Source organism: Trachinotus anak, unplaced genomic scaffold (assembly GCF_046630095.1).
Source record: "Trachinotus anak isolate AG129_WGS33_773 ecotype Australia unplaced genomic scaffold, CSIRO_AGI_Tana_v1 ptg000007l, whole genome shotgun sequence".
Lineage (NCBI taxonomy): Eukaryota > Metazoa > Chordata > Actinopteri > Carangiformes > Carangidae > Trachinotus > Trachinotus anak.
Genome location: NW_027273858.1, coordinates 2,327,360 through 2,351,226, shown reverse-complemented (window position 1 = coordinate 2,351,226; position 23,867 = coordinate 2,327,360). Strand labels below are relative to the sequence as shown.

Genomic DNA, 23,867 nt, shown 5'->3' with positions numbered 1-23,867 from the left:
GGGGTACAGGACAGGACATTAAGAGCAGGGACGGGCTATTTGACTTGAAGAGCTGAGACTTCAGGATTTTATTCCAGCTGACTCCACCTGCTGTCAGGAGCTCAGGAGCAAAACATACTTAAGCAATCACAGTTTTTATTTTACCGTGATTCTAGTTTGCTGTTGCTTTCAGCCTCTTTACCTGCTGTGTCTCTGGCAAGGTCAAAAGCTCACCACCAGGCACGAGAGGACTCCTTCAGCCCGACTTCCATTACCCAAAGACCCTGAGACAGCATATTAAATGTGCATGATTAATTCATTTTAAAGGATAAAACAACTGAGTGGGATCCTTTGAGGAAAAAGATGAGCTTTAAATGTTGTTTACACACATCAGCCTTGAATTTAGGGCATATTTAAGTAGCTTGTCCCCTTAGCTTTTAAAGTAAATAAAATTAAAGCATGACATGAAGAGACCTTTGATTTATATTGATGAATACATTATGGGATAATTAAAATATATACTTTAAAGAGATGTTTGAGCCTTTTTTTAAGCTGCAAATGATTAAATAAACATGATCCTCTGTAAGTCAGTATTGCTAAATTAAGATGTTGATTATTTTCCCAATTGATGTTGGCTGCTAAATCTAAAGACACTGCGGCACAGTAATGATGGAGACTATAGTTAGAAATAGTATCTCCATTACATAGTTTGTTTAACAGAGTAAGACATGACAAGTTTGAAAACTGTAAATTATGTTCAGTAAGTAAATACTTTTAATGTGTGTATTTCCATGTTCTGTGCCTGAAAACACCAAAGATCAGTCAGATTTCTGGAGCGATGGTGTTTTTATTTCAACTCGGTATCTGAGGTACATATTTACTGATTTCACACAAATGATACCAGGCTACATGTATGTTCTTTACACGTTAGCACGACACGGAGAACACTTACATCAACATGACAACAGACATGCACAAACAAGGCAGTGACAGGGGAGTTAGCTCTGGTCGCAGACTGCACCGACCAACCATTGGCCTGAACACAAAGAACCAACCATGGGTGATTTCACTGACTTGACGGGGTGTGGGGGGTGAAGAGAGGACAAGGGGAGACAGAGGAAGAGGAGGAGGAGGAGGAACAGACGAGGAGAGGAAGTAAAGGGGGGAAAAAGAGGAGAGTAGAGGGGCTAATACCTAAAATATTAAGACAAACTGTAACACTGAGCACCATAATAAACAATAAATAATATTTTCAGTATTGACAATAAATACCAAGAATCTCATAAATAACATTATTATCCCTTTTCAATAACATATATCTTTAAATCTCATATAAGTTGCACACTTTCCCATCAAATAGTATAATTCACCTTACTGCAGTGCTCACACACACACACACACACACACTCTCTCACACTCACACACACACACACACTCTCTCACACTCACACACACACACACACACACACACACACACACACACACACACACACACACACACACACACACACACACACACACACACATTTTTCTCTCCGCTCTTTCTCTTTAACAACATTTCTGTCCAGTGTTACGAGAGCAATACTGTAGGACGGGGGACACGGGGTCATCTACAGGTGGTTTAAAGGTGATGCTTAGCTTGTTGGGGGTCACATGCAGTCTGATATCTACAACTGTAAACTGCCTCTGTCCCCCCCCCCCCCCTTTATATTTTTCTGCCTCTTTTTCTATCTCCTTTCCCACTAAAACATGTTTCCATACCCATCACCCCCCTTTCCCTGGATTTAATTACCACCCCTCCCATCTGCACCCTGATCTTTCATCTGTCTTTCCCACCATCCTCCTGTCTCCCCCCCTTTCTCCCCTCTTTCCAAATGTGTCTATTTCAGGTCCCCGGCGTCTCCCTGGATGGTCTTTTTGATGCGGAGCAGCATCGTGGTCAACCACTGGTCCAGGCGAGACACCGAGTCGAACTCCTTGACGGCCTCCGTGAACGCCTCGCTGTTCTGCTCCTCGTGAGCTTCTAGGAGTTTCTGTTGCAACAAAATGTCAAGATGACTTTACTGCCACAGAGGAAGAGTGAATAAAAATCTGAACATATTAAAGTTCTTAGAAGAGGCACACGACCTAGATAAGGTCGCTGATGTGTGACTGAAAAACATTTTCAAAAGGGTTGAAAATACGTTAAAAGACATTATTTGCTTTTTGTGAGACCATTATTTTTATATTATTGCTATTATAACTGAAACCTGATTTTATTTATGATCATGAACTTCTTTTTCTAACCTCTTTTAATTTGCCTCTGGAAATATTTATTGTAATCTGCTTTTATAACATCATTCAGTTTGAGTTTATTTCTCTGCGTGTGTGTGTTTCTGTGTGTATGCAGGTTGGATTATTTACTCCACCCAGCAGGTTACTGTATGTTTTCACATGTGTCTGTTTATTTGTTGGTTTGTTTGTTTGTACTGAGCCGATCTGCACCAACCTTGGTGGCGGAATCAGGCGTTGACCAGGGAGGAATCCAATCAATTTTGGAACAGATGCAGATCATTGACTTTGAATTTTAAATTTTTCCTCTGAAGTCTGGTTTACTATATTTTCTAGTGTGTGTATAAAATACATATTTAACATATATGATGTGTGTTTTTCTTTTTTTTTCTTTTTGATTTCTTTTTTGTAAAGCACTTTGTAATGTCCAGTTTTATACAAACAAACATTATTATTATTTATAATACTGTAGCAAACATAATCTGCCGTATCACCTCTGAATTTACTGAGGTGCAAACCTGAACGTGTTTACCTTCACCACAGGAAGTACGCAGCCATGCTAACAGCTGTGTGAAGCTGTCCCTAAGCTCCACAGTGCTGAGAGCTAAAAGCTAAATGTCATGGCAATCCATCTAATATTGTTGAGGTATTTCTGGCATTGCCATCCCTGGAGCCACGTTAGCAGCATGGCTAAAAAGAAATGTACCTTTAACAGTTTGAGCTCTCTTGAGTCTGAGAAGGCGGGAAACATCTCTTCATACTTCTCAATGGCCAACTGAAACACACAGGGGTGCAAGTATCACGACTGAATCACAGCTAAGCCCAACATTAACAACTGAGGTCAGGATACAAGATCGATCAATACTTTACAGGTATCACAAGGCAACTTTTCAATATGTATTTCACCATCTTAGTGTGTGTGTGTGTGTGTGTGTGTGTGTGTGTGTGTGTGTGTGTGTGTACATGCCGTTTAGTTACCTTTGCGTTCAGTTCGTCCACTATGAAGTGACACAGTGAGGCCTTGAAGAAATACTCTTTGGCGTTGTACTTCAACAAAGGGTTGTCCATGGTGCTCATAGCAACCTGGAACACACACACACACACACACACACACACACACACACACACACACACACACACACACAAAGGGAAAGGCAGAAACACACAGACTGATTAAATCAGTAGAGGTTCTCTGGATTCCTCCTGTGAATCCATTCATTTCTCTGAATGGATTAAACCTGATGCACCGGTATTTCTTCTCCAAGTCACACGTTTGAGCTGGATCTTTTTTTATAACACTACTGTGTGTGCACCTTTTATTGTTGTGTTAATTTTGTGTTGTTGTTTTACATGTACTAACTGTGCCTTTACATTAGTTGCTCTATAAAAACATCAACATCACAAACTACAATCTAAAAAAAATCACCATAAAGCTGCATCAACTTCTCTGTGACACAGCAGCAGCGACAGTAACTGATGTTATATTTATTTAACACTGAGGGGACACTGTGCTGGTTGCATGTGCCGAGCTGTTACCTGTTCGTAGATTTCAATAGCTTTCTGGTACTGCTCCAGCTGAGCGCTGTAGTGTCCGACCTTCAGAAGACATTTGTTGGCCGAGCTGAAACACACACAAACAAAGAAACCGGAGAGTGAAGGGCTGACGGGTGTAGTACTGTTGTTTCCGTCACAACCCTCAACACCTGAAAGTAGAAGAGTAGATGACTGTATGATGTACTATCATATTGTTACAGGGTTGAACCTGTGAGTGTGACCCACTGCACCACTGTCAACAATACTTGTTAGCTCCATAGTAAAAGTATAGATTTATGAATGTATGTGTATGTATTTGTCATGTATAGGACGAATGATCATTTTCATTATCAATCAGTATTGAGTTATTTTCTTAATAAATCAATACATTTTTGTTCTAGTGAAGCCCAACACAATTACACACTGCATTAAACACAATCAAGTTATCATTTTATCCATTTAAATTAACCTGTTAAAAGTTAAAAAAAAAAACAACAACATGTATAACTTTATCTATAAATCATGCACATTCTGTACAAAAGGTATATAAAATCAAATTTAAACTTCAGAAGGGGCTGAATTAGAAAAAGTCTCTACACACAAACATCTTGGAATATAGATGAAGGACAAATTATCTTTTCATAAATTCACAATCTTGTAAAGAAACTGAAACCCCTTATTTCTGCTTTCCATTCGCTCCACATTCCCACAGTTTGCAGGCATCAGATTGTCTATCATTCATCTGTGCATTTTATCATTTGAAGGTTGAAACAAGAACCTATCACTGAAGATTTATGGGCCTATGTCTTAATTGGATGGACTTCACTAAAAATACAGAGAGAGGTTTACACACTGGACATCTTTATCTTTCAAGCCATTCTGAGTAAACTTCCTGTTTGCTTCTTTAATATGCCGTCTCCTGTTTTTAACTATCAGACCAGATCTGCTGGTGAAAACTGCATTTTCATACTACACAGGTTTGAATAATCTACAAGATAAAGTTCATCTGGAAACACTGCCTTCATGCCAAGCTGAGTTTTATCTCTAGTGCCTCTCAGGTCCAATTTTGTTGTATGTTTTATGCAGTTGTTTTAATTTGATGATGTGTGTTCTGATGTAATTCCACTGCCATATTTGCCATAGAAGTCATTTACTCAAAGAGACTTCCTGGTTAAGTAAAGGTTACACACATAAAAATGAAAGAAAAGGAAAAGCAGGGAAAAATCCTCACATTTAAGGAACTGAAACCATCAAATGTTTGACATTTTTCAAAGCGAACAGTTGCTGCTTAATTAATTGACTGTTTTCCAGCTCTGTTTATGAATGTGTGTATTTTGAATTAAAACTGAAACAGCACATTTACCTGTTAGATTCTTCTCCCTTGTAGTAATCTGCTGCCTGCTCATAGTGGGCAATGGCCTGAAAACACACACACACACACACACACACACACACACACACACACACACACACACACACACACACACACACACACACACACACACACACACACACACTAGAGTGTAATGAACTGCATTCCAAATCAAATTTATGTGCAATTCATACTGAGAAAAAAAAAAGACATGACGTAAATCTCACTTTACCTTCTCAATATCAACCAGCTCAGCTTCATAAATCTCTGCTATAGTGATGTGATGTTTGGCTGCGATGGTAAAACGGCCCTGTAGTCGACACACAAACACACGCTGGGTTTTACTCAAAGACAAGTGTGACTGTGAGAGGCAGCGGTTGGACGTCTGAGGCAGAGCTTACCATGTCGGTGTAGATGTCGATGGCCTGATTTAGACAATTGATGGCCTCTGGAAACAGATCAGAAGGTAAAGGAAAGACGTTACAATTATGAGGGAAACTGAAGATGAAAAGCATCTGCTGAAGCCTTCTGGGTCTACTATGTCAAATTAAAAGTCTTCACTTTCAGTTTCCTCCCCCTGTGAGTAATAACCTGCTAACCCACAGTATTTTATTAAGCTCGTCGCAGCGAGGAAGGGGAGCTGTTGCAACATAACCCAGATATCAGTTTTCCTAGAGCAACCAAACGGCCCATTTTAATCTTCCAACAAAGCCACCTCTGGGTCCTGACTCTGACTGTCGAGGGAAGAGATACAGAGGCTTCCCCCTTACACCATGTGAGCCCTGGCTGTGTCGTACTATACAGACTTGTACTGTTTCCACAGCTGCAAAACAAGGACGTAGCATCTGACTGTACGTTCATCAGGGCATTGATCAGGGTTGACACTGATTGGTAACGTCTTGGAGGAAACTCGGTCCAAAAAATCAATAATCTAATGGATGAACCAACAGCTGAGGAGGAAGGATGAAGCAGCAATCACCACGGCAACAGGCAGAGACTGAAGTTGATGAGCTAAACAATACTGCACATATATCAGAGGGTCAATATGACCAAACCAACTGTGTATCGATCTAAATTTACCAGCTCTTTTTATTCTGTGTTTGGTGGTGAAAAGTAACTAAGTACATTTATCAAATCAAATCAAATCAAGTTTATTTATAAAGCACATTTAAAACCAAAGAGCTGTACAATAAAATACAAAGACAAAACATGGGAACAGCTAAAAGGAAACAGAAGCAAGGAGATAATGTTTCTGATGACTTAACCATCCCACAGTCAGAGACAGACGAGAAATAAAAACACAGACGATAAAAGTGAAAAATAAAACATTAGGGAAACAGAAAAACCAGAGAAAACATGGGTTTTAAATTTAGCCTGAAAAATGTCCGCGCTTAATTAGTTTTGGCGCAGCCCCTTAGCCTCGACGAGGGACATCCAGGAGGAGCTGGTGTAAAGCCTTAAAAACAGAAACAAAACTATTTACATTTAATCAAGTCCTGTACTTAAGTACGAATGAGAGTATTTCTATTTTCTGCTATTTTACACTTCCAGAGTTTTTTCAAAAGAAAGTCTTAGTCCCAAAATAACTGGAAATGACAGCAGCAGGGCTCCTCTCATTAGTGGATTTGCTTATACACAACAGTAACTGTAGGATAGTGAGTCTACATGTGCGTTAAATGTGCCCTAAACTTTTTGCAGTGTCAAAGAACAATGTCTCTTTTTATATTTTTAGATATTTTTATTTTATTTTTTTAAGGTTGTTTGTTTCTTTCCTTTGTCCTTCAGCTCAGACTTATGATCGATGCTGTGATAATGTTGTGAAAAAAAAAAACATGTCCAGCATTACGAGACGTTATCCATATTTTCCAGTCCTATTTAGAAGAAGTGAAATTGTTTCAAAATGATTGACTTTGTTTTTCCAGAGAGAAGCTGCGGCTTTAAATCAGCCGGAGTCGCACATCCTGTGGATTTGGATGAAGCTTAATCACAAACATTAACTGTCTGCGATGACACCTGTCTGAGTGCTGTAAACAAACAGCAGCTCACCTTTGACCTCTGAGGTCCCACATTATAACTTCAGCCTCTCTCTACCCGTCTCAGTGCACTTGTTTGCAGTCTTAGATGAAGTGAAGGATATAAAAGCAGCAGCGACCACCTCCAGCATCTCTAACACAACCCGGCATAAAGGACCAGCTCACTCACAACAAGCCGAGACTGCAAACGTCAAACCTCTCATATTCCTTCAACCATGAGAACAGGATGGGATGGAGGGATGGAATAGACAACTGAGGAAAATGAGAAGGACAATTTAAAGCAGGGTGGTAATGTACTGTGCATTAATATCAGGAACACACCTGAAGACAGTTTAAATGTACAGAGCGCACACAGAGACTGATTTCTGCACAGATCTTTCTTAGTCTAATCAACCTGACAGTTCAGGAAATACAGAAGAAGAACAGAGCAACACACGTGGAGCAACATCACAGCTGTGCCTGCACAACACAGATACGGACATGAATCAATAAACAATCTCAGTGAAACAGTGGAGAAGATGGAGACAGTGACGCACACACACACACGCACACACACACACACACACACACATGTTTTTATCTGGGGCTGAGATAAAAGGATGATGTGTATCTCCTGACAGCAGGTCGACAGCAGACTGGTTCTCACTCAGTCCATCCTGGTCTGATGAGCTGTGACGTCAAAATGCTTCAGTGTGTCTGTGTGTCTGTGTGTTTGTGTGTCTGTGTGTTTGTGTGTCTGTGTGTTTGTGTGTTTGTGTGTCTGTGTGTCTGTGTGTCTGTGTGTTGTTTGTGAGCTTTTAGCAAACATCAGTGTCAGAAGTCTTTCCTCGTGTAGCTGAGGTCTGTCTGATGAATGTGTCTATTACCAGTGTTTACATCGTTTTGGAAAATGTGGCTCACATTTAATGATCTTTGTAGAGGGAAATTGAGCTGCAGTCGATTAGTTACTGGATCAATAAGTGTGTGTGTGTGTGTGTGTGTGTGTATGTGTGTGTGTGTGTGTGTGGAGGACAGCAGTGCTCACTCACCCTGTGGGTCGGCCTTCTTGTAGGCGTTGCCGGCATCGACAAAGCTTGTGGCAGAGTCCAGTTTGTTCTGAAGCTGCATGTGGAGCCGAGCGGCCTGACAGAATGCGTTCCCCGCAGCTATACTCACACACACACACACACACACACACACACACACACACACACACACACAAACATCAGACAGCCGAATCATCAAAACACACACCTAAACAGCTAAATTCTGCTCAGCGTGAGCTATTATCGGCACATCTGCCCTCACTAGAGCACACGCTGGTTTCTGCAGCTCCATACTGATCTTCAGGTTCACAAATAAATCCACTGTATATATGCGTGTGTGTGTGTGTGTGTGTGTGTAAAGCTGGTGATATAATAGTCTCTGCAGGCTGCATCTGTATCCTGTTAAAATGTGGATGGAAGAAAGCATTTAATGTGTGTGTGTGTGTGTTTGTATGTTTATCTGTGCACAGTTTATGTGCGTTTTTTTCTGTTGAGTATGCAGTATGAATGTGATATATACTGTGTGTGTGTGTGTGTGCGTGTGCGTGTGCGTGTGTGTGTGTGTGTGTGTGTGTCACCTACCACTCCAGTTCTTCGCCATCTTAAACATGTTGGCTGCTCTGGCGTACATTTCACAGGCATCCTCCACCTTATGGTTCCCCCTATGACACACACACACACACACAAACAGAGGCAGAGACAAACAAAACGAATCATTTCCAGCTTGTTGATTTCATGAATTTGTGACGCATTTTTAAAACAGACGAAATGCCTCATTTTCCAGAGCAGACGCTTTCATGTTTAAACTGTCATGAGCTCAGTCTGAAACTAAAGGGGGTTTTAAATTAGCGAGCAGCAGTGTCCAGCTGAAGGACGTCACCATGAGGGTACAGACGCCCTGCAGCTAGACTCTCTAAAATCTGCTCATATGAGGCTTTTTTTTTTGTGTTTTTTTTTACTGCGTGAACAAATACACTGTAAAACTCAAATGCAATTTCTGTGTCATAATTGACTCATGTTAATTTGTGCATCTGATTCCCATCCAGCTAGATGTCAGATCTGAACCCATGTGACTGCAGCATGAACTAGTTCACGCAGCGTTTGCATCGCTCTCCATGTGACAGAACACCGGCTCTGCAGCTCTGTGTCGGTTTGATGGAGAGGAAACACACAGAGATACATTCTGAGATACTGTGAACTGATTTCCTCCATTTAGTTGTTTATTATTTGCTATCATTATCATTATCTGCTGCAGAGACTGCAGGTGTGTGGAAACAGTGTAATGTCCAGTGACAACGTCTGAATCTGCACCAGGAGTCACACTGACAGGAGGAAAGGTGCATTTCTACACATGAAATGAAACGTAGCTTTGATTTCATGCATCTGCACGTGGCTACTGAGATACACTGGACTGTGGCATCTACAACCTACCCTGCCACTAAATGACCCCAAATGAATTTAGTTCATCTCTTAACTTGGGGCTGAGGCTCATTAAAAAAAAGCAAAAAAAAAACAACACAAAAACGTGCTGGTGCCCATGTGAGGAAAACCGACGTGACCCATTTCAGTTCTCAGGTCCGAGGACACTGTCTGATTAAAGAATGCACGTTCATGTTATTTATCTATAGCAGTGAATTTCATATGATTAAGGTGTAAAATGTGGACAAAGACTTTTTAAAGGTGACAGACAGCATGGTGCGTGGTGGCAGAGGAAAGAAAAGAGGAACATTATGCAGCAACTAGAAATAAAGATAATTTTTCGTGACCTTCCTGATAAAGGTCTGACACTTCAGAGTGTGTCTGCACTTCCTGCTCCTATATCCCTCAGATGAAACAGTGACTCAGGCATCAGTCAAGCTGAAAAGTAACAGATGACAACTTTACTTCTGGTCTTTAAACATGGCGACCACAGATCAGATTGAACTTTATTGTCACTGCATTGTTGATTCTTTTGTGAAATAGATCATATTTTAAGTTTCCCTGCAGGTTATTTCTAACATATATATCATCATATATCATATATATAACATATATCTTTGTGATTAGAACTGGTAAATATTAGGAACATTGCATTAACATTGCAACTAATGATTTTGTTTCCGTTATGGATTAATCTGTTGGTTATTTCTCCTGAGTAATAAAATCATACAGTTCAATAATGAATCACAATAAGAGGCCAGTTATCTACCGATCCAGGTTACATCATATCAAATTCATATTCCACTGTTTCCATTTTACTTGTAAACATCCACCCCTCCTTAAACACATGACGGCCACCAGCCCACTCCCATCCGTTCACACACACACACACACACACACACACACACACACACACACACACACACACACACAGCCCCCGCATCACCACATCACACCGTCCTGACTGCGCTGCTCTCCCCGCCTCCCTGCATCCCTGGCTCGGCCTCATGCTCCATCCGAGCCCGCTCCCATCCCGCAGCAGCAGCAGCAGCAGGAGGAGGAGGAGGAGGAGGAGGAGGAGGAGGAGGAGGAGGAGACCATGTACCACATTTACATTCCTCTTGCGTGACAGGCCACGACACGCAGGCCACATTATCTGCGATGACAACTCAGATTTGTTTCTGGCGCTGGGCCGACGCTGTAAGGCGCTGTGACCCTGGGATGGATCTCTCAGAGGGACACAATGTCACAGTGAAAGTTACAGGGATGTATAGATCATATGATCATTATGACGATCAATAACAAAATTGATCAAGATCTGCTGTAAGATCTGATCAGGCCTGTAGAGATCATGACTGGGTATAAGAGACACGCTCCGTGGATGTTTTAGGAATATTTTAAGGATTTTATAGCGAAGAAAAGCAGAAACAGTGATGGGCCCTGTGTGCATGGATCCCTCCCCCACACCAGAGAGAGAGAGAGAGAGAGAGAGAGGTAAACAGAGACAGAGAGGAGAATGAAAGCATCCTTTACCCGAACATCCCTCCCAGGAAGGAGCCGGACGCTTTGACCTTCTTGTCGGCTTCAGCCATCAGCTGCATGGCCTCCTTCTCTTTGCCGGAGTTGTCCATGGCGAGCGGGGTCTGCCGCTGGCGGAGGGATGGGAGGAAGCAGGCCGATGTTCCGCAGTGGACGGAGAGGAGCAGAGGAGAGCGGAGGAGAGGAGGGGGCTGTCTCTGCTGGTGCTGATGCTGAGGCTGCGGCTCTTCTTCTACGGCGAGAGAGGAAGATCATTTGCGGCTCATCGCCACCATCTGCTGGAAAGAATAGGAAAGACTACTGACCACTGCAAATGATCCTCTCACGTAAAGCCACCCAGATCACTTTTCATTTTTTGTGCCCAGACTTCTGCCACCGACAATACAGATGTGATGAATTGGATTTTATTTGAGGTATTGACAGATTTTTTTTAGCATCACTTTCCAAAAAAGTCAAAATCTTCCTTTTTCTCTGATAATCCACAAACCTCGGTGTCAACATGCTGCACAGGGACTATTTCTTCTGTCTAGAAGTTGTAAATGTGAGAGTTCTCAGGCAGAATGTTTACACTGGCTGTGCAGGACCAAGCCATCTGTTTGAAAATTTGCATTTTGTTTCTCATGAACAGTTTGAGTTCATATCTGCAGTTTCTTTTATTTCTTTTGTCCCTTTTTCTATCATGAGACTGCTGCAAGCTTCACGATCACCTCACCAGACAGCCGCCATCTTTACCTGCTGTTTGCTACTCGAAACAGTAGGTAGGTTTTTTTTCCTGCCTGTTGCTGGAAACAAAGCTGATGAGAGTTTTGAGACCAAACCAAACAGTAAATGTGCCAAAAAGAACCAAAACAATGAGCTAAAAGAAGCTAAAAGGCTGGATTCATCACTAAAAACCACCTCTTTCACTTTACATGTAGTGAGTTAAACCATCAGTATTATATAAATATTGATTCACGCAGATGTAATCTCAAAAATCACTGATGCATTTGATTGAAAAAATAAATAAATAAAAGAGGAGTTTGGAAACTGTGGGATCTTGACAAGGCACAAATGGATGATGCAAAAACAATTCAAGTAATAACACAACAAACACTACAACACTAGAAACACATTGTGGAAATGAGCTGAAATTCTTCTGACAGGTGAATGAATTAAAGGGCCGCTCACAAAGTCAACAGTAACATTCAGACAATATGTATGTGATGTTTAGTGGCCTGTACATTTAGTTACTGAATGTCGGAGCTGTTAGTGATATCTACAGGCAGATGAAGTTCATCCAACAAATGCACAGCAATAAGAAAACATGCCAGACCGCCTCCCAGCTTGAAAAGCCTCCTCCGTCTTCCTCCTCCATGACAACAGTGCACCGCCTCTCTGTGAAAACCCACATTATCCTGCTCGTACACAAAGTCACAGCAACGGCAAAGTTTTGTGAACAAACACGAACATGGTGGGTTTGTCATGACGTTGGTTGACAGCAGTAATTACCTATTGTACTCTTCCTCCTTTCACACAGCTCATATACAGCATCTCCACACAACACAGTGAGCTCTGGAAAGTTAACGCAGCTCTGATCTCGGACTTTAACAGAAATATAAACTGATTACACTTCGGTTTTAGATCAAATTGTTTAATAGTCGTTCAGTTGGTCTTAAAATTGCATTCAGTAAAACCAGGAAACAATTTAACTGGTGGAGAAATCCAAGACAATAAAGCATGCTCAGTTTAATCACTAAAGCTAAGGTGCGTTCAACAAATCATTTTGCTGGAGAACCTCAGTCGCTCTGCAGACATGAACATGTTTGAACAGATAATTTAGTGATGTACTAATGTTAGCATGAAGTGTTAGCAGCTGAATCTGAGCAAAATGCAGTGCAGGCTGTCATTACGAGGTCAGGTACAGGTCAACTCGATCAACGGCGGCTTAAATTTAAAGAAAAGATTCTCTGAGAAAAGGTCGTTGAACGCAGCTTAAGCCTCAGTTGTAGAAGTCCAGAGGAAAAACAAAACATGGAAAATGTTCCAACAAATCATTTTCTGGAAGGTCACTGTACAAAGAGTCACAAGCCCCATTCATTTTACAATTTTACAAAAAAAGTTGACTGTTTTATAAATGATGCTCTTCTTACTTAATTATCATCAAAATAACAATGAATAAATATTCATCAGGGTGATAACTGTGTTAAAACAACCTTCACATCTAAGACAGATAAATCATGCAGTGACAGCAGAGTCTGTGGCTCCTCCACGTCTAACTGTCCGACCGACCGTGTAGCAGCCGAGTTGTTGCAGCTCTTGGTTTGTCGCTGCTACTGATCAGAAAACATAGAATTTGGAAAACAAATCAAAAATGGGTTAATTTGCAAAAAAAATGTACTTAGTCCTGTAATCTCTCCCTTTCCTTTAAACATTACGGAAATGAAAGTCCGACGATCCATAAATCCATAAAAGTGTTAACTGTCATGCTGTGATTTACTGTATTAATTTCAATATCTTAGCAGCATCTGACCTTGAGCCATTTTCCCCAAATTCCATAAATAAATAAATAAATAAATAAATAAATAAATGCATAATGAAACTGGTGAGGAATCTATAAATGATCCAGGGGTGGTCTGGCATAAATCCTGTCAAATACAAAGTACAGAAAGTCCTTTACTGAGTCATCTCTGTTAAGGTCTTACACGATTGACTGATAAGCTTCGAAATGAACGACCACCCTGAGGTATGGTTAAAAAAAAAAAAATAATACACAGGGTTCGATAATACAGTCTTGAAATATAACATGGCATTAGCTGCACTGATGTACAATGTGAAACCATGAAAATAAAATAAATAAATAAATGAATGAATAAATATCACAAAAAAAAAAAACAAAAACAAAAGACTTGGTTTAAAGGTAAAAGTTAGAGTTAGGCTTAGGTTACGGTTAGTTTATGGAACTCATTATGTCAGTGGAGGTCCCCACAAGTATAGAAACGTGTGTGTGCGCTTTCCCATGTACTTAAAAATATACACAATTCATATTAAAGTATAAGTATTTATACACCATGGTATATGTGTTACATTGTTATAGTTTGTAATTGTACCTGACGTTCTCAGTTTTAGTCAAAGCAGCAGGATGTGGGGGATAAATGTGGGTGGGGAGCAGCTTGCGCCCCTCCCTCGTCATCAAAGCTGAGGTGCCCTTGAGCAAAGCCATTAACCTCCAGCTGCTCCAGTAAAAGTGCTCAGAGGCCAACAGATCAGGCTGTGGGTGTACTGGGGCAGCTTCTGAATGGGAATGTGTGCAGCTGTGTGAGTGTGAAAAAGAGAGCGCTGCTAATAATGAATAATAAAATACAACTGTGATACTGTTTCCTCTCTAAGCGTATTAGCATTGTGGTTTTTGATTCTGACCTCTGTAGACCAGGTTGCTGTGGCGACCATGTTGACTTACTGACTAATAAGAAGATAAAAAACCTGTGGTTTGGATTCGTAGCGACTGTTTAATGTCCATGTGTGTATAAAATTGAGACAGGCCTCGAGTCTGATGTATGAAGAGAAATAAATTGCACAAACTGTCAGATAGATAGATAGATTGATTGACAGATAGATAGATTGATTGATTGACAGATAGATAGATAGATAGATAGATAGATAGATAGATAGATAGATAGATAGATAGATAGATAGATAGATAGATAGGGTTGTCATGCAGTACAAACCATTGGATTTCAGTTGTCCGTCAGAATAACAGAAATTAAGACTAAATGCAAGACTAAATGGGTTCTGATTAAACGCTGAAGTACAGCAAAGTGCATGCTAGAATGGAATTTAAAAAACTGTTAAAGCATTCGTCCATTAAAAAGAACAGTCTTTATCATCTTCTTTTCTTTACTCCCTCACTACCTTTCTTATGTCCTTTGTCTTTTGATCCTTTGTTCTTTCTTGATTTATTCCACTCTGCTTCTCCTCCTCACGCTCTCTCTCTCCTCCACACATTTTTTGGTCTCCTCAGTCCTCCTCTGACAGGGTTTCGTGAGGGGTTGATGATCGGGACTTGCTGTGACCTCTGACCTCTGTCTTCCTGTCCTGCAGGAAGTCTTGAATCTCTCCAGGCAAACACTGGAACTTCTCCTGAAACTCTGCCTCCACGGCCCCCTGCAGCTGGAGCAGGACAAGAAAACAGTGAATGAGTGTTAATTACATTTAGAAGCAAACAAGACATGACATTATATAGCATTGCACCTTAAAAATAATTTTTCGGGTACAAAAATTACTCGGATACAAGCACAAAGTGTGTCAGTTAAAATATTAACATGACTGCGTTACATTTTTAAAGGGGGAAGAGGAGGTTAAAAATATGGTGATAACAATGATATATGATAAAACTATTACATTAAAGAACATTAGGCTGATATAAATTGGTATTTCATTGCATATATATACAATTCCCATGTGAGAAATAAAAAGCAACCAATAGATTACAGTCAGGCTGTGCACAAAACTAATTATTACACATACACTCAGTTGGCAGTTTATTAGGAACACCTAGCTAAAATGAAAACAGTGGCATACGACAGTTCTGCAGTTTTAATAACATTAATTGCTGTAGAGATCATTTTGGAGGATGTAGTGTGTGGCGCTGTTGAGCTGTATTAAATTATACAGAGAGGTGTTTCTGTTATGTAGCCTGCCTGCTGTAAACGGGACAAAAGAGAAGAAACACCAGGACCCAGCAGCTGCTGCTTCTTGTTGAATTAACAGCAGAACAAAGCAGCAGACGCAGAGATGTATAAACAACATAAACTCGCCGATGAAATGCTACGTTCTGATGCAGCTTCTTCTGTGCTGCAGCTGCTGATTCCACTCTTTTCATTTGTCGCGTTCTCTCATGTGAGTTTTGTTTTTACTCTGTAACGATTTGGACTTTAAATGAGTGAAGTAAAATACTTGAGTTAAGAAATACACAGAAAAGTACACAAAAAAACAACTTTGTTACACTAAATGTTATTCGTTAGTGACTCAGTTCCCAGTCAAAAACAACACAGAAATTTGCTTGTTGTTTTTCCTACTGTTGAGACAGAGGGACTGTACATTCAGATATTCAACCAGCTGTTCTTGGCCATTACTGCCAACATTTGAACGGCTCCAATATGGCTGCCAGAGGGTGCATTACATCACTCAAACGGCCTGTGCTGACGTCAGCACTGATCCTGAACTGTGGGGGTGTGGAGCCGCAGACAGCAGCAGCAGCAGCAGGAGCTTGGACGCCCGTGTATAAGATATTTCTTGCTGTGTAGCACATTGGAGCGTGAAATATACAAAGCGGTAGGTGGTGCGTTTCACCAAGGCCAGAGAAGAAATAAATAAATTCATAATCGGCCAATGACTGTGAAGCTAGGGACAGGGTTTCCACTTGTGTTTTACCTTTGGTTTCTGGTCTTGTATCTCCTGCAGGAGCCCGTTGTGTTGCTCCACCAGCTGTTCGTGGCGCTTCGTCTGAGTCTCCTCGAGCTGGAGACAGAAAAGACAGACAGACAGTCAAAGAGACTTACGGAGCGTTTTATGACTGCAGCTACAGCCAGACAGAGAGACAGCGCTGCAGCCATAAAATTTTCATCATTGTCTCTGTAGGATTCAGTCTATAGAAAAGCCTGTGAAAAACTCCTCTAACCCAGATTCATCATCCTGCGCTCACCCGTTTTATGTTCTGGACGACTTCATTGACGTAGGACTTATTGATCTCAATCTTCTCCCTGGGAACACACAGACAGATGGGTTGAGCTCGGTTGAGTTTGGGCTAAATCTGACAAAACTTGCCGGATGAATCTGTGCATGAAGGAGATAAAGGAGCTACAGCAGATATCTGGGGTGGGGGGGGGTGCGGTAGATAAATACCAGTGTGTGTGTGTGTGTGTGTGTGTGTGTGTTTATGGATCGTACTCCTCGGCCAGATGCTTCTCTTTGGTCTTCGCTTGGTTGATCTTCTCTGTTCTCCTTCGATCCATCTGCCTCTTCAGCTCTTTTTTCTCCCTGCAACAGGAAAAACATTAGTTGGTTGAGTTGGTAGTGGTGGTAACTGCTCAGTAAATCGGAAGTGTAACTTTCATGGTATCTGAATTTCTACTTGGACATACCATACATTCCTTTACTTAAGTAAAAGTACCGATACAGCAATGTAAAAATACTCCATTACAATTAAAAGTCCTTTGTGAAAAGTAAAAGTACAGAAGTACTGATACTAGTTTAATCTAGTGGCTCCTCCAAAGAGTCACAAGATAAATCTGAGGGTTTTGATCCAGAAATCTGTGGTAATCACTGTTTGGTGGAACTGAAGAGGTAACACTGAGATCTGATGAGAGACAGCAAGTCAAACAGGCTGGAAACCACCGTTGTAACTTTTAAATATGTGTTGTATTTTACACATTTATCATATCATTCTTGATGTAAAATCTTAATCTGAAAACTAACGACAGCTTTCAAATGAATGTAGCTGAGTAAAAAGTACAGTGTTTTATTTTATTTCCCTCTGAACTGCATCAGAAGTATAAAGTAGCTTAAATTGGAAATATTCAAGTAAAGTACAAATACCCCAAAACTGTCCTTAAATACAACACTTGAGTAAACGCACTTAGTTACTTTGCATCTCTGATCACAAGATGCCGCTGCTCTTCACAGTGCAGCTCAGTGTGCGATCCCACAGTATTACAGAAGCTAAAGCAGAAACCTGGGCACTCAGGTGACACATTGTTATCTTACTTGTCACAGATGTCTTTGAGTTTCTTCATCTGGATGTTGTGACTCTCCTCAGCCAGACTGCTGAGCCGCTCTGTGAGCTGGAGGAAACAGAAACTCTGCTTCACACTCACATTTTAACACAGTTTAAGATGAATTAGTGTAGAACCAGGACCATTGGTGTGGGACTTTACTTTAAATCATAAATATTAAACATATTTTAATAAAACAGCACAGAATTTTTTATTGAATTCTTGTTTTTGTTAACCTTCTAAAAACACACTGTCACACCTCAATCAACGCTCAGCCTTCACACCTCGACAAATAAACACAGTTTGAAAGCTCTCAGTCTCCACAGCATTTTAGGATCCACATGTCGCTGCAGCAGCTGTTGACACAGAGTTGGATCCAAAGTGTTTTACACACAAAAGGTCCCACTACAGGCCTTACACTCCCTTTTTATGCCAAAAAAACCCCAAAAAATGATGAGCCAGAAAAACTTACATTTTTACCATGTTTGTGTCTCTTTTCTCGTTTACTCATTCTCTGTTGTTGCAGAATTATCTTTCAAAGGTTATGACGAAGAGTTATGACTGTAATCAAGAAGGTTGAAGAACAGTAATATTTTTTATTTTGGGTGAACTATTTCTAGGCTCTGCTAACAATTTAATGTCATTATATTGTTAGGTCAATCATCCAATGACACTTATTTAGCATTTAGTCTGTTTGGGGGACATTATTTTGAACTGGTTCTAAGGCTCAGGTCCGGGTCAGAGGTGCTGCTGGTGGTTCGGTGCGACTTTACCGTTTTTATATGTTCTCTCTGTAGATATTTCTGACTGTAGTACTGCTCCTGCCTCAGAGCCAGAAGCTGCTGCTGCTGCTCGTCTTTCAGCTGCTGGAGGCGCTCCTCTTTCTCACTGTCCGAACACGAACCCCTGATGAACACACACACACACACACAGATAAATACACATGACACACAAACTGAAACACAAAATGACATTTTCTCCTGACTTTTATTTTAGAATAAGTCACAATGAGATGATATGTTTCCTGTGGACTTGATTTCAAAGTAAAAGAGGGAGAAAAGCCGATAGTTAGGTGTGTGTACCGGCTCTTGCTGCACTGTCTGGCTGTTTTCTTGTACTTGTTGTTGAACTCTCGCAGCAGCTCTGACGTTTTCTTCTGGTGTCTTCGTACCAACTCCTTCAGCTCTTTGAACTGACGTCTCTGCTCCTTCTGGTAAACCTTGGACTGCTGCAGACTCTCGATGGTGCACACTGGGACATCTGATCACACAGCATGCAGGGTATTAATAGACCTCGATAAGGATTAATTTAAACTCTGACTCTTTGGTGTTTTGTGTTTTGGTGAAAGGTTTCATACTGTTATTTATTTTACATTATTAATGTTAATTTTAGTCAATCACCACTGAAAATTCAGCTGTTTAAGTTTTATGAAGTCAACAAAGAGAAAAACAGAACTTGGATCTTTAATTATATGAATGGATTAAAACAGCAGCATCAATTAACCCCAGCACTTCACACAAACACAACCATATGCACAGTCACACACTCACGTTAATATACTCTAGATTAATTGGCTATACACCGTACTCTTGTAACTATTTTTTTTTACTGTACTGTACTTTAAATCCTTAAAAAAGTGATTTAAACTTTACCAAGATCACGATTAAGTTACATCTTATTTGAATTTAGCTGCTCTTTAGTTTCAGTTTTCATCTTAGACACAGAAGAGGAAAACACAAGTGAAGTGACATTATTTTGTAACTGGAACAGACTGATTGACTTCATATTAGGAAATTATTTAAAGGCATTATGGTGATTACTGACCTATCAAAACACTTAAAACCAGGTCTTCAGTCTTTGCTGCTGGTTTGGGCGCTTCTACAACACAGAGAGGAGAGAATCAACATCAGTATTCCTTAACATTAATGAAAACCTTTATTTATTTATTTAATTATTGATACTATCATTATTATAACTGCATCAATTTCGTTATGTCAAAACATCTTTGAATGCAGGTGAATGTGGGTGTCCTTGTTTGCAGGTGGATGCTACCTGTCGTAGCTGCTTGGTGATTGGCTGCTGAAGCTTTGGGCGTGGTGGCGATGGGGGTGTGTCCTGTGGGACCAGGGGCGGGGCTGAGTCCGTTTTCTAGTGGAGCTGATTTCAGGTCGTTCTTCCGCTCTGCACAGCTGTCGACTTCATCCTGAGTAACAACGGCAACATGAGCCACGTGTTCTGCTTTCAGGACCGAGACCAGAAACAGTGGAAACAGGACCGACCTCAGTCTGTGTGTCCTCCTCGCCGTCCTCCAGAGTCAGAGCCGCCAGCTGTTTGGACCTCTGTTCCAGCAGGTTGACATATCGAATGGGGTTGGACAGAGCCTCGATCACATCTGGAGAAGGAATATGAAGAACCTCATAAATACAGGGTGAGGAGTTGTGCTTTAAAGTAAAGTCCCACCGTAGATAATATCATGGACAAACACAGTAAACCTTGAGTTCAAGTGAACATTTGTGCCAGATTTGAAGAAGTTCTGTCCAGGTGTTACTGAGATACAGATGTATGTACGGACGGACGGATCTGGCCGTCACCGAGGCAGAGGCATAGAAAGCAATTGGTCCAAATTATTTCTTATTATATCACATATTTGTCAGTACTACCCAGCATTATATACCAATAATTTCTAATAATATCACTAATTAAATAAATTAAAAAGCAGCATTAAAATTAACAGAGGAACTTAAAACGACAAAGTCCATGTAGGTGTTTGTCCATCTTTCTCCTGTGGCGAACAGGACTGACTGAGTTCACCACAGGACTGAGGTCCACAAACATAGACTGAGCAGCCTCCTGCAGCACAATCCGCTGTCAAAACACCTTCATCTAAGACTTTATCTGAGCACACAAAAGGCGACTTCTTTTATTTCAACTCATGAAAGATGTGAGTAAAAACAAAAGTGTTGCATTTATATTTTTGTTCAGTAGTCAGTGTCTCCCAACAGCCTTTAACCCCACACAAAACATTTTGTCGCCAACATTTCTGTCTACAGCAGGAGTAAGACAAGTTTCAAGACTTTTGTAAATTAAATCTTTAATATCTGTTGAGGTCTTTTTTCCTTTAGGAAACTAAACTCAGCGTTTTTTTTTAAAGAGTTTTCCAGACCTGCACAGTATATTAATGAAATAAATAAAACTCCACTTGTTTAAGACACCACCTCAGCACATTTTAAAAACAGTTGCAAACAGTCTGGAACTGGAACAAGAGTGGAAGCATAAAGTCTACAGCCTCCCCAGATGCTGCAGTGTTCATTTGACCCCATAATACTCAAGTATTCATGTTGTGTTTTGCTTAAACAACTTGGATAAAGAAAAGGCCACAGGGCCATCAAAAAGGTAAGTTCTGTTGAAATCATGAACGAACTCAGGAAACTTGTTGCTACTTCACCAGCCGAACAGCGGCCACTTGTTTCTCTGTCACGGACCAAAGTTACAGAGGTTTGTACCTGCAAAGGTGTCCGGGACGTAGTCTTTGACCTCGATGTAGACGAACACAGCCGGTAGAATCAGAGACTGATTCTTCTCATTCCTCAGGCCGATGTAACGATAACCTACAGGAAACCACAAACAGGCTGATGTAACGCGCTGGGATTATTCCAGGTGAGTGAGATGCAGTTGTGTTCACACCAAACATCAGCCACAAACATGACGTGAGGACAAAAAAAATTACAGTTATTTTATTCGAAGTGGTGAATGACATTTTCCGAAGCAGCAGCACGTCTCTGCAAGAGGTTTGAAATGGGTTTGTGAAAACAGCGGGAGACAGGATGTGTCTCAGGTAAGAGGAAAAGACCTTTAATTTCTACAATAATGTGACAAACACATCAGCGGATTCACAGCCTGCAGCAGGAAAAGAAATGTGTACACATCAATCTTTCAATTTAGGGATTAAAGTAAAAATGTGTAACATTTAAGAAACGTCCATTTTGCTACTTTATTCTACTTAATTCATCCTGATCCCAATTCAGGAAAGTTTTCACAGTGTAAATGTTTTCTGCCATTGTGCTGAATTTACACAAGGAAAACATAGATAAACAGAAGAAAAACTGAAACATAGAGCAGTGGAAAAAAAACTAGATACAGTAGATAACCACTTTAAAATTAACTAAGAGCCAGAGAGAAAGTTAAAATGCTGATAAAATAAATATGGCTGACTCAGTACCTGGTCTAATTGCAGACACTGGAATAATGCGATGACCGATAAACTTTCCTCCTTCCTCAAAAGCCGCGATTCTCAGAGAGGCCAGAGTGGGAAGAATCACCTGTTAGAGAGTCAACAGACAGAGTAAACTGTATTAATGTGAGATGTGATTCTGCCCAGCTCTCCCCTGCAGCGTCTCTGTCACATCTCACCTTCTTGAAGACGATCGGCTCTTCGTCCCACACTGGGTTGATGGCGTTGTTGTTCTGAGAGGTTTTGGTCTTCAGCGCCTTCCTCCTGGTGTCTGCAGGAAGTCCAAACATCTCCACCTCCACGTACACACCCACCCGCCGTTCAGTCAGGAACTGGCCTGAAATCACCTGGGACGGATATGCACGGATATGTTCAAAGCCTTAAAGCCTCTATATGTAGGTTTTTTTTACATTTACGACTTCTAATAATGACAACACATCAGTTTAAACCAGGATTGGCTTGTTTTTACACCATCGTTCACTGTAGGATGCTTCAACATGTGAGGCTTTAACAAAAGGAAACCACTGCAGCTGTACCTTCACAGAGAGCGTGTTAGCTACGATGCCGTCCACTGTGTTTTCTGCAAAGGGGTCAAAATGTTTGTCTGGCCGCCTCATGAACTCCGGCTTCAGTCTGTAGCCGCTGCGACCGTTGTACTCAAACATGAAGAGGTTCAGCTGCATGGACAAATCTGGAACAGAGAGGTGATGTTGTGACACTTGTGAATATAAAGGCTCAAAGCTACAGTCTGGAGTTAAAGCTACTGCACTCTACTTGTAACAGTTTCTATAGAGTAGCAAAGTGGAAGTGGTTATTTAGGGCATGTAGATTTCTATTCATTTTGCTCTAGAAAGTGTTAAGTGACTTGAAATTGGAGCATGTCCAAGGCTTGAATAGGAAGCTGAAAGAACAAGATATGCATTAAGAAACATCCACTCACAGGGATTAAAATTAGTTTGCCACATTAACACTAATGATGGCCTGAAGAGGAGCTGGATGAAAAATACTGAGCTTTAAATACAATAAGGAGCTTAAATCAATTTTTGCATTTTGAATCAATTTTAGGTCTGTACTACATACTGTAGCATTTAAAGGTATTTGTCGAACTAGACTAATAAAAAATAACATGGTTTCTCAAAGTTTAATATTTAGAACCACTGATCTCAACATAAACTGTCAGTATCACTAAATTATCCAAGTAAGTGAAGATATTTGAATACAATAAATACACTCCATTTTACCAATGGTTTGGTAGTTGAGAGCCACCAGTTGACATCCAGCGTTCCAGAAGAGTTGAGGCATAAAGTTTGACGAGTCGACTCTGGTTCCTTTTGGGTAGATACGACTCAGCTGGGATTTATTGTATCTGGTTGAAGTGAGGTTAAGGACAGAGTTACTTCTTTTTTACGCTGATGTCGTGACAAACACTCTCCCATCCCACTGCTGTATTTCAAAGATCAAAAATACAGCAAGACATCGTCCAGTCTCACATGCACAAAACCAGAATTGTATTTAATTTCAGGTGACATATGTTTATGTATAGAGATGTCTATGAATGCTTATTTCTCCACCTATTACATCATCATATATCTTCAGGTAAGATGTTTGCTGCAGCTCCCCAATAAATCACATTATTCGCTGTTTTTGATGCCTTTTATCACTGCAACACATGACTTATTCAGATATTTTTATTTTATATAATCAAATTTGTTTTTA

The 23,867-nt window shown here is 40.6% G+C and overlaps 2 protein-coding genes across 2 annotated transcripts in view; both read right to left on the bottom strand.

The window, feature by feature from the left end:
- Positions 1 to 806: 806 nt before the first annotated feature.
- On the bottom strand, positions 807 to 11,398 carry napba (N-ethylmaleimide-sensitive factor attachment protein, beta a). The gene is made up of 10 exons (XM_071479906.1): positions 11,166 to 11,398; positions 8,796 to 8,875; positions 8,217 to 8,333; positions 5,557 to 5,603; positions 5,388 to 5,465; positions 5,147 to 5,202; positions 3,787 to 3,871; positions 3,229 to 3,333; positions 2,957 to 3,025; positions 807 to 2,012 (listed from the first exon to the last, which is right to left on the bottom strand). The coding sequence occupies exons 1-10, from the start codon at positions 11,261 to 11,263 to the stop codon at positions 1,860 to 1,862; spliced, it is 888 nt and encodes a 295-aa protein (XP_071336007.1). The 5' UTR covers positions 11,264 to 11,398; the 3' UTR covers positions 807 to 1,859.
- A 1,387-nt stretch (positions 11,399 to 12,785) lies between these two features.
- The window catches only part of plcb1 (phospholipase C beta 1), a 31,274-nt gene continuing 20,192 nt past the window's right edge, over positions 12,786 to 23,867 (bottom strand). Inside the window, exons 18-32 of the mRNA XM_071479899.1 lie at positions 23,393 to 23,517; positions 22,688 to 22,842; positions 22,331 to 22,498; positions 22,140 to 22,239; positions 21,424 to 21,528; positions 20,200 to 20,312; positions 19,973 to 20,123; positions 19,745 to 19,798; positions 19,003 to 19,180; positions 18,694 to 18,826; positions 17,913 to 17,989; positions 17,097 to 17,186; positions 16,852 to 16,909; positions 16,581 to 16,667; positions 12,786 to 15,317 (exon numbers count right to left, since the gene is read on the bottom strand). Coding sequence (XP_071336000.1) covers positions 15,165 to 15,317; positions 16,581 to 16,667; positions 16,852 to 16,909; positions 17,097 to 17,186; positions 17,913 to 17,989; positions 18,694 to 18,826; positions 19,003 to 19,180; positions 19,745 to 19,798; positions 19,973 to 20,123; positions 20,200 to 20,312; positions 21,424 to 21,528; positions 22,140 to 22,239; positions 22,331 to 22,498; positions 22,688 to 22,842; positions 23,393 to 23,517 — 1,747 coding nt within the window. The 3' untranslated portion in view covers positions 12,786 to 15,164. The remainder of the gene's footprint in view (positions 15,318 to 16,580; positions 16,668 to 16,851; positions 16,910 to 17,096; positions 17,187 to 17,912; positions 17,990 to 18,693; positions 18,827 to 19,002; positions 19,181 to 19,744; positions 19,799 to 19,972; positions 20,124 to 20,199; positions 20,313 to 21,423; positions 21,529 to 22,139; positions 22,240 to 22,330; positions 22,499 to 22,687; positions 22,843 to 23,392; positions 23,518 to 23,867) is intronic.

What these genes read in the sequence shown, in the direction of transcription:
- napba (XM_071479906.1), bottom strand. Translation starts at nt 11,263, where the DNA reads ATGGACAACTCCGGCAAAGAGAAGGAGGCCATGCAGCTGATGGCTGAA. An exon ending in CAAGAAGGCCGACCCACAGG is followed by an intron (nt 5,604 to 8,216) that starts GTGAGTGAGCAC and finishes ATCTGTTTCCAG; the next exon opens with AGGCCATCAATTGTCTAAAT. An exon ending in AGCTGGTTGATATTGAGAAG is followed by an intron (nt 5,203 to 5,387) that starts GTAAAGTGAGAT and finishes GTGTGTTTTCAG; the next exon opens with GCCATTGCCCACTATGAGCA.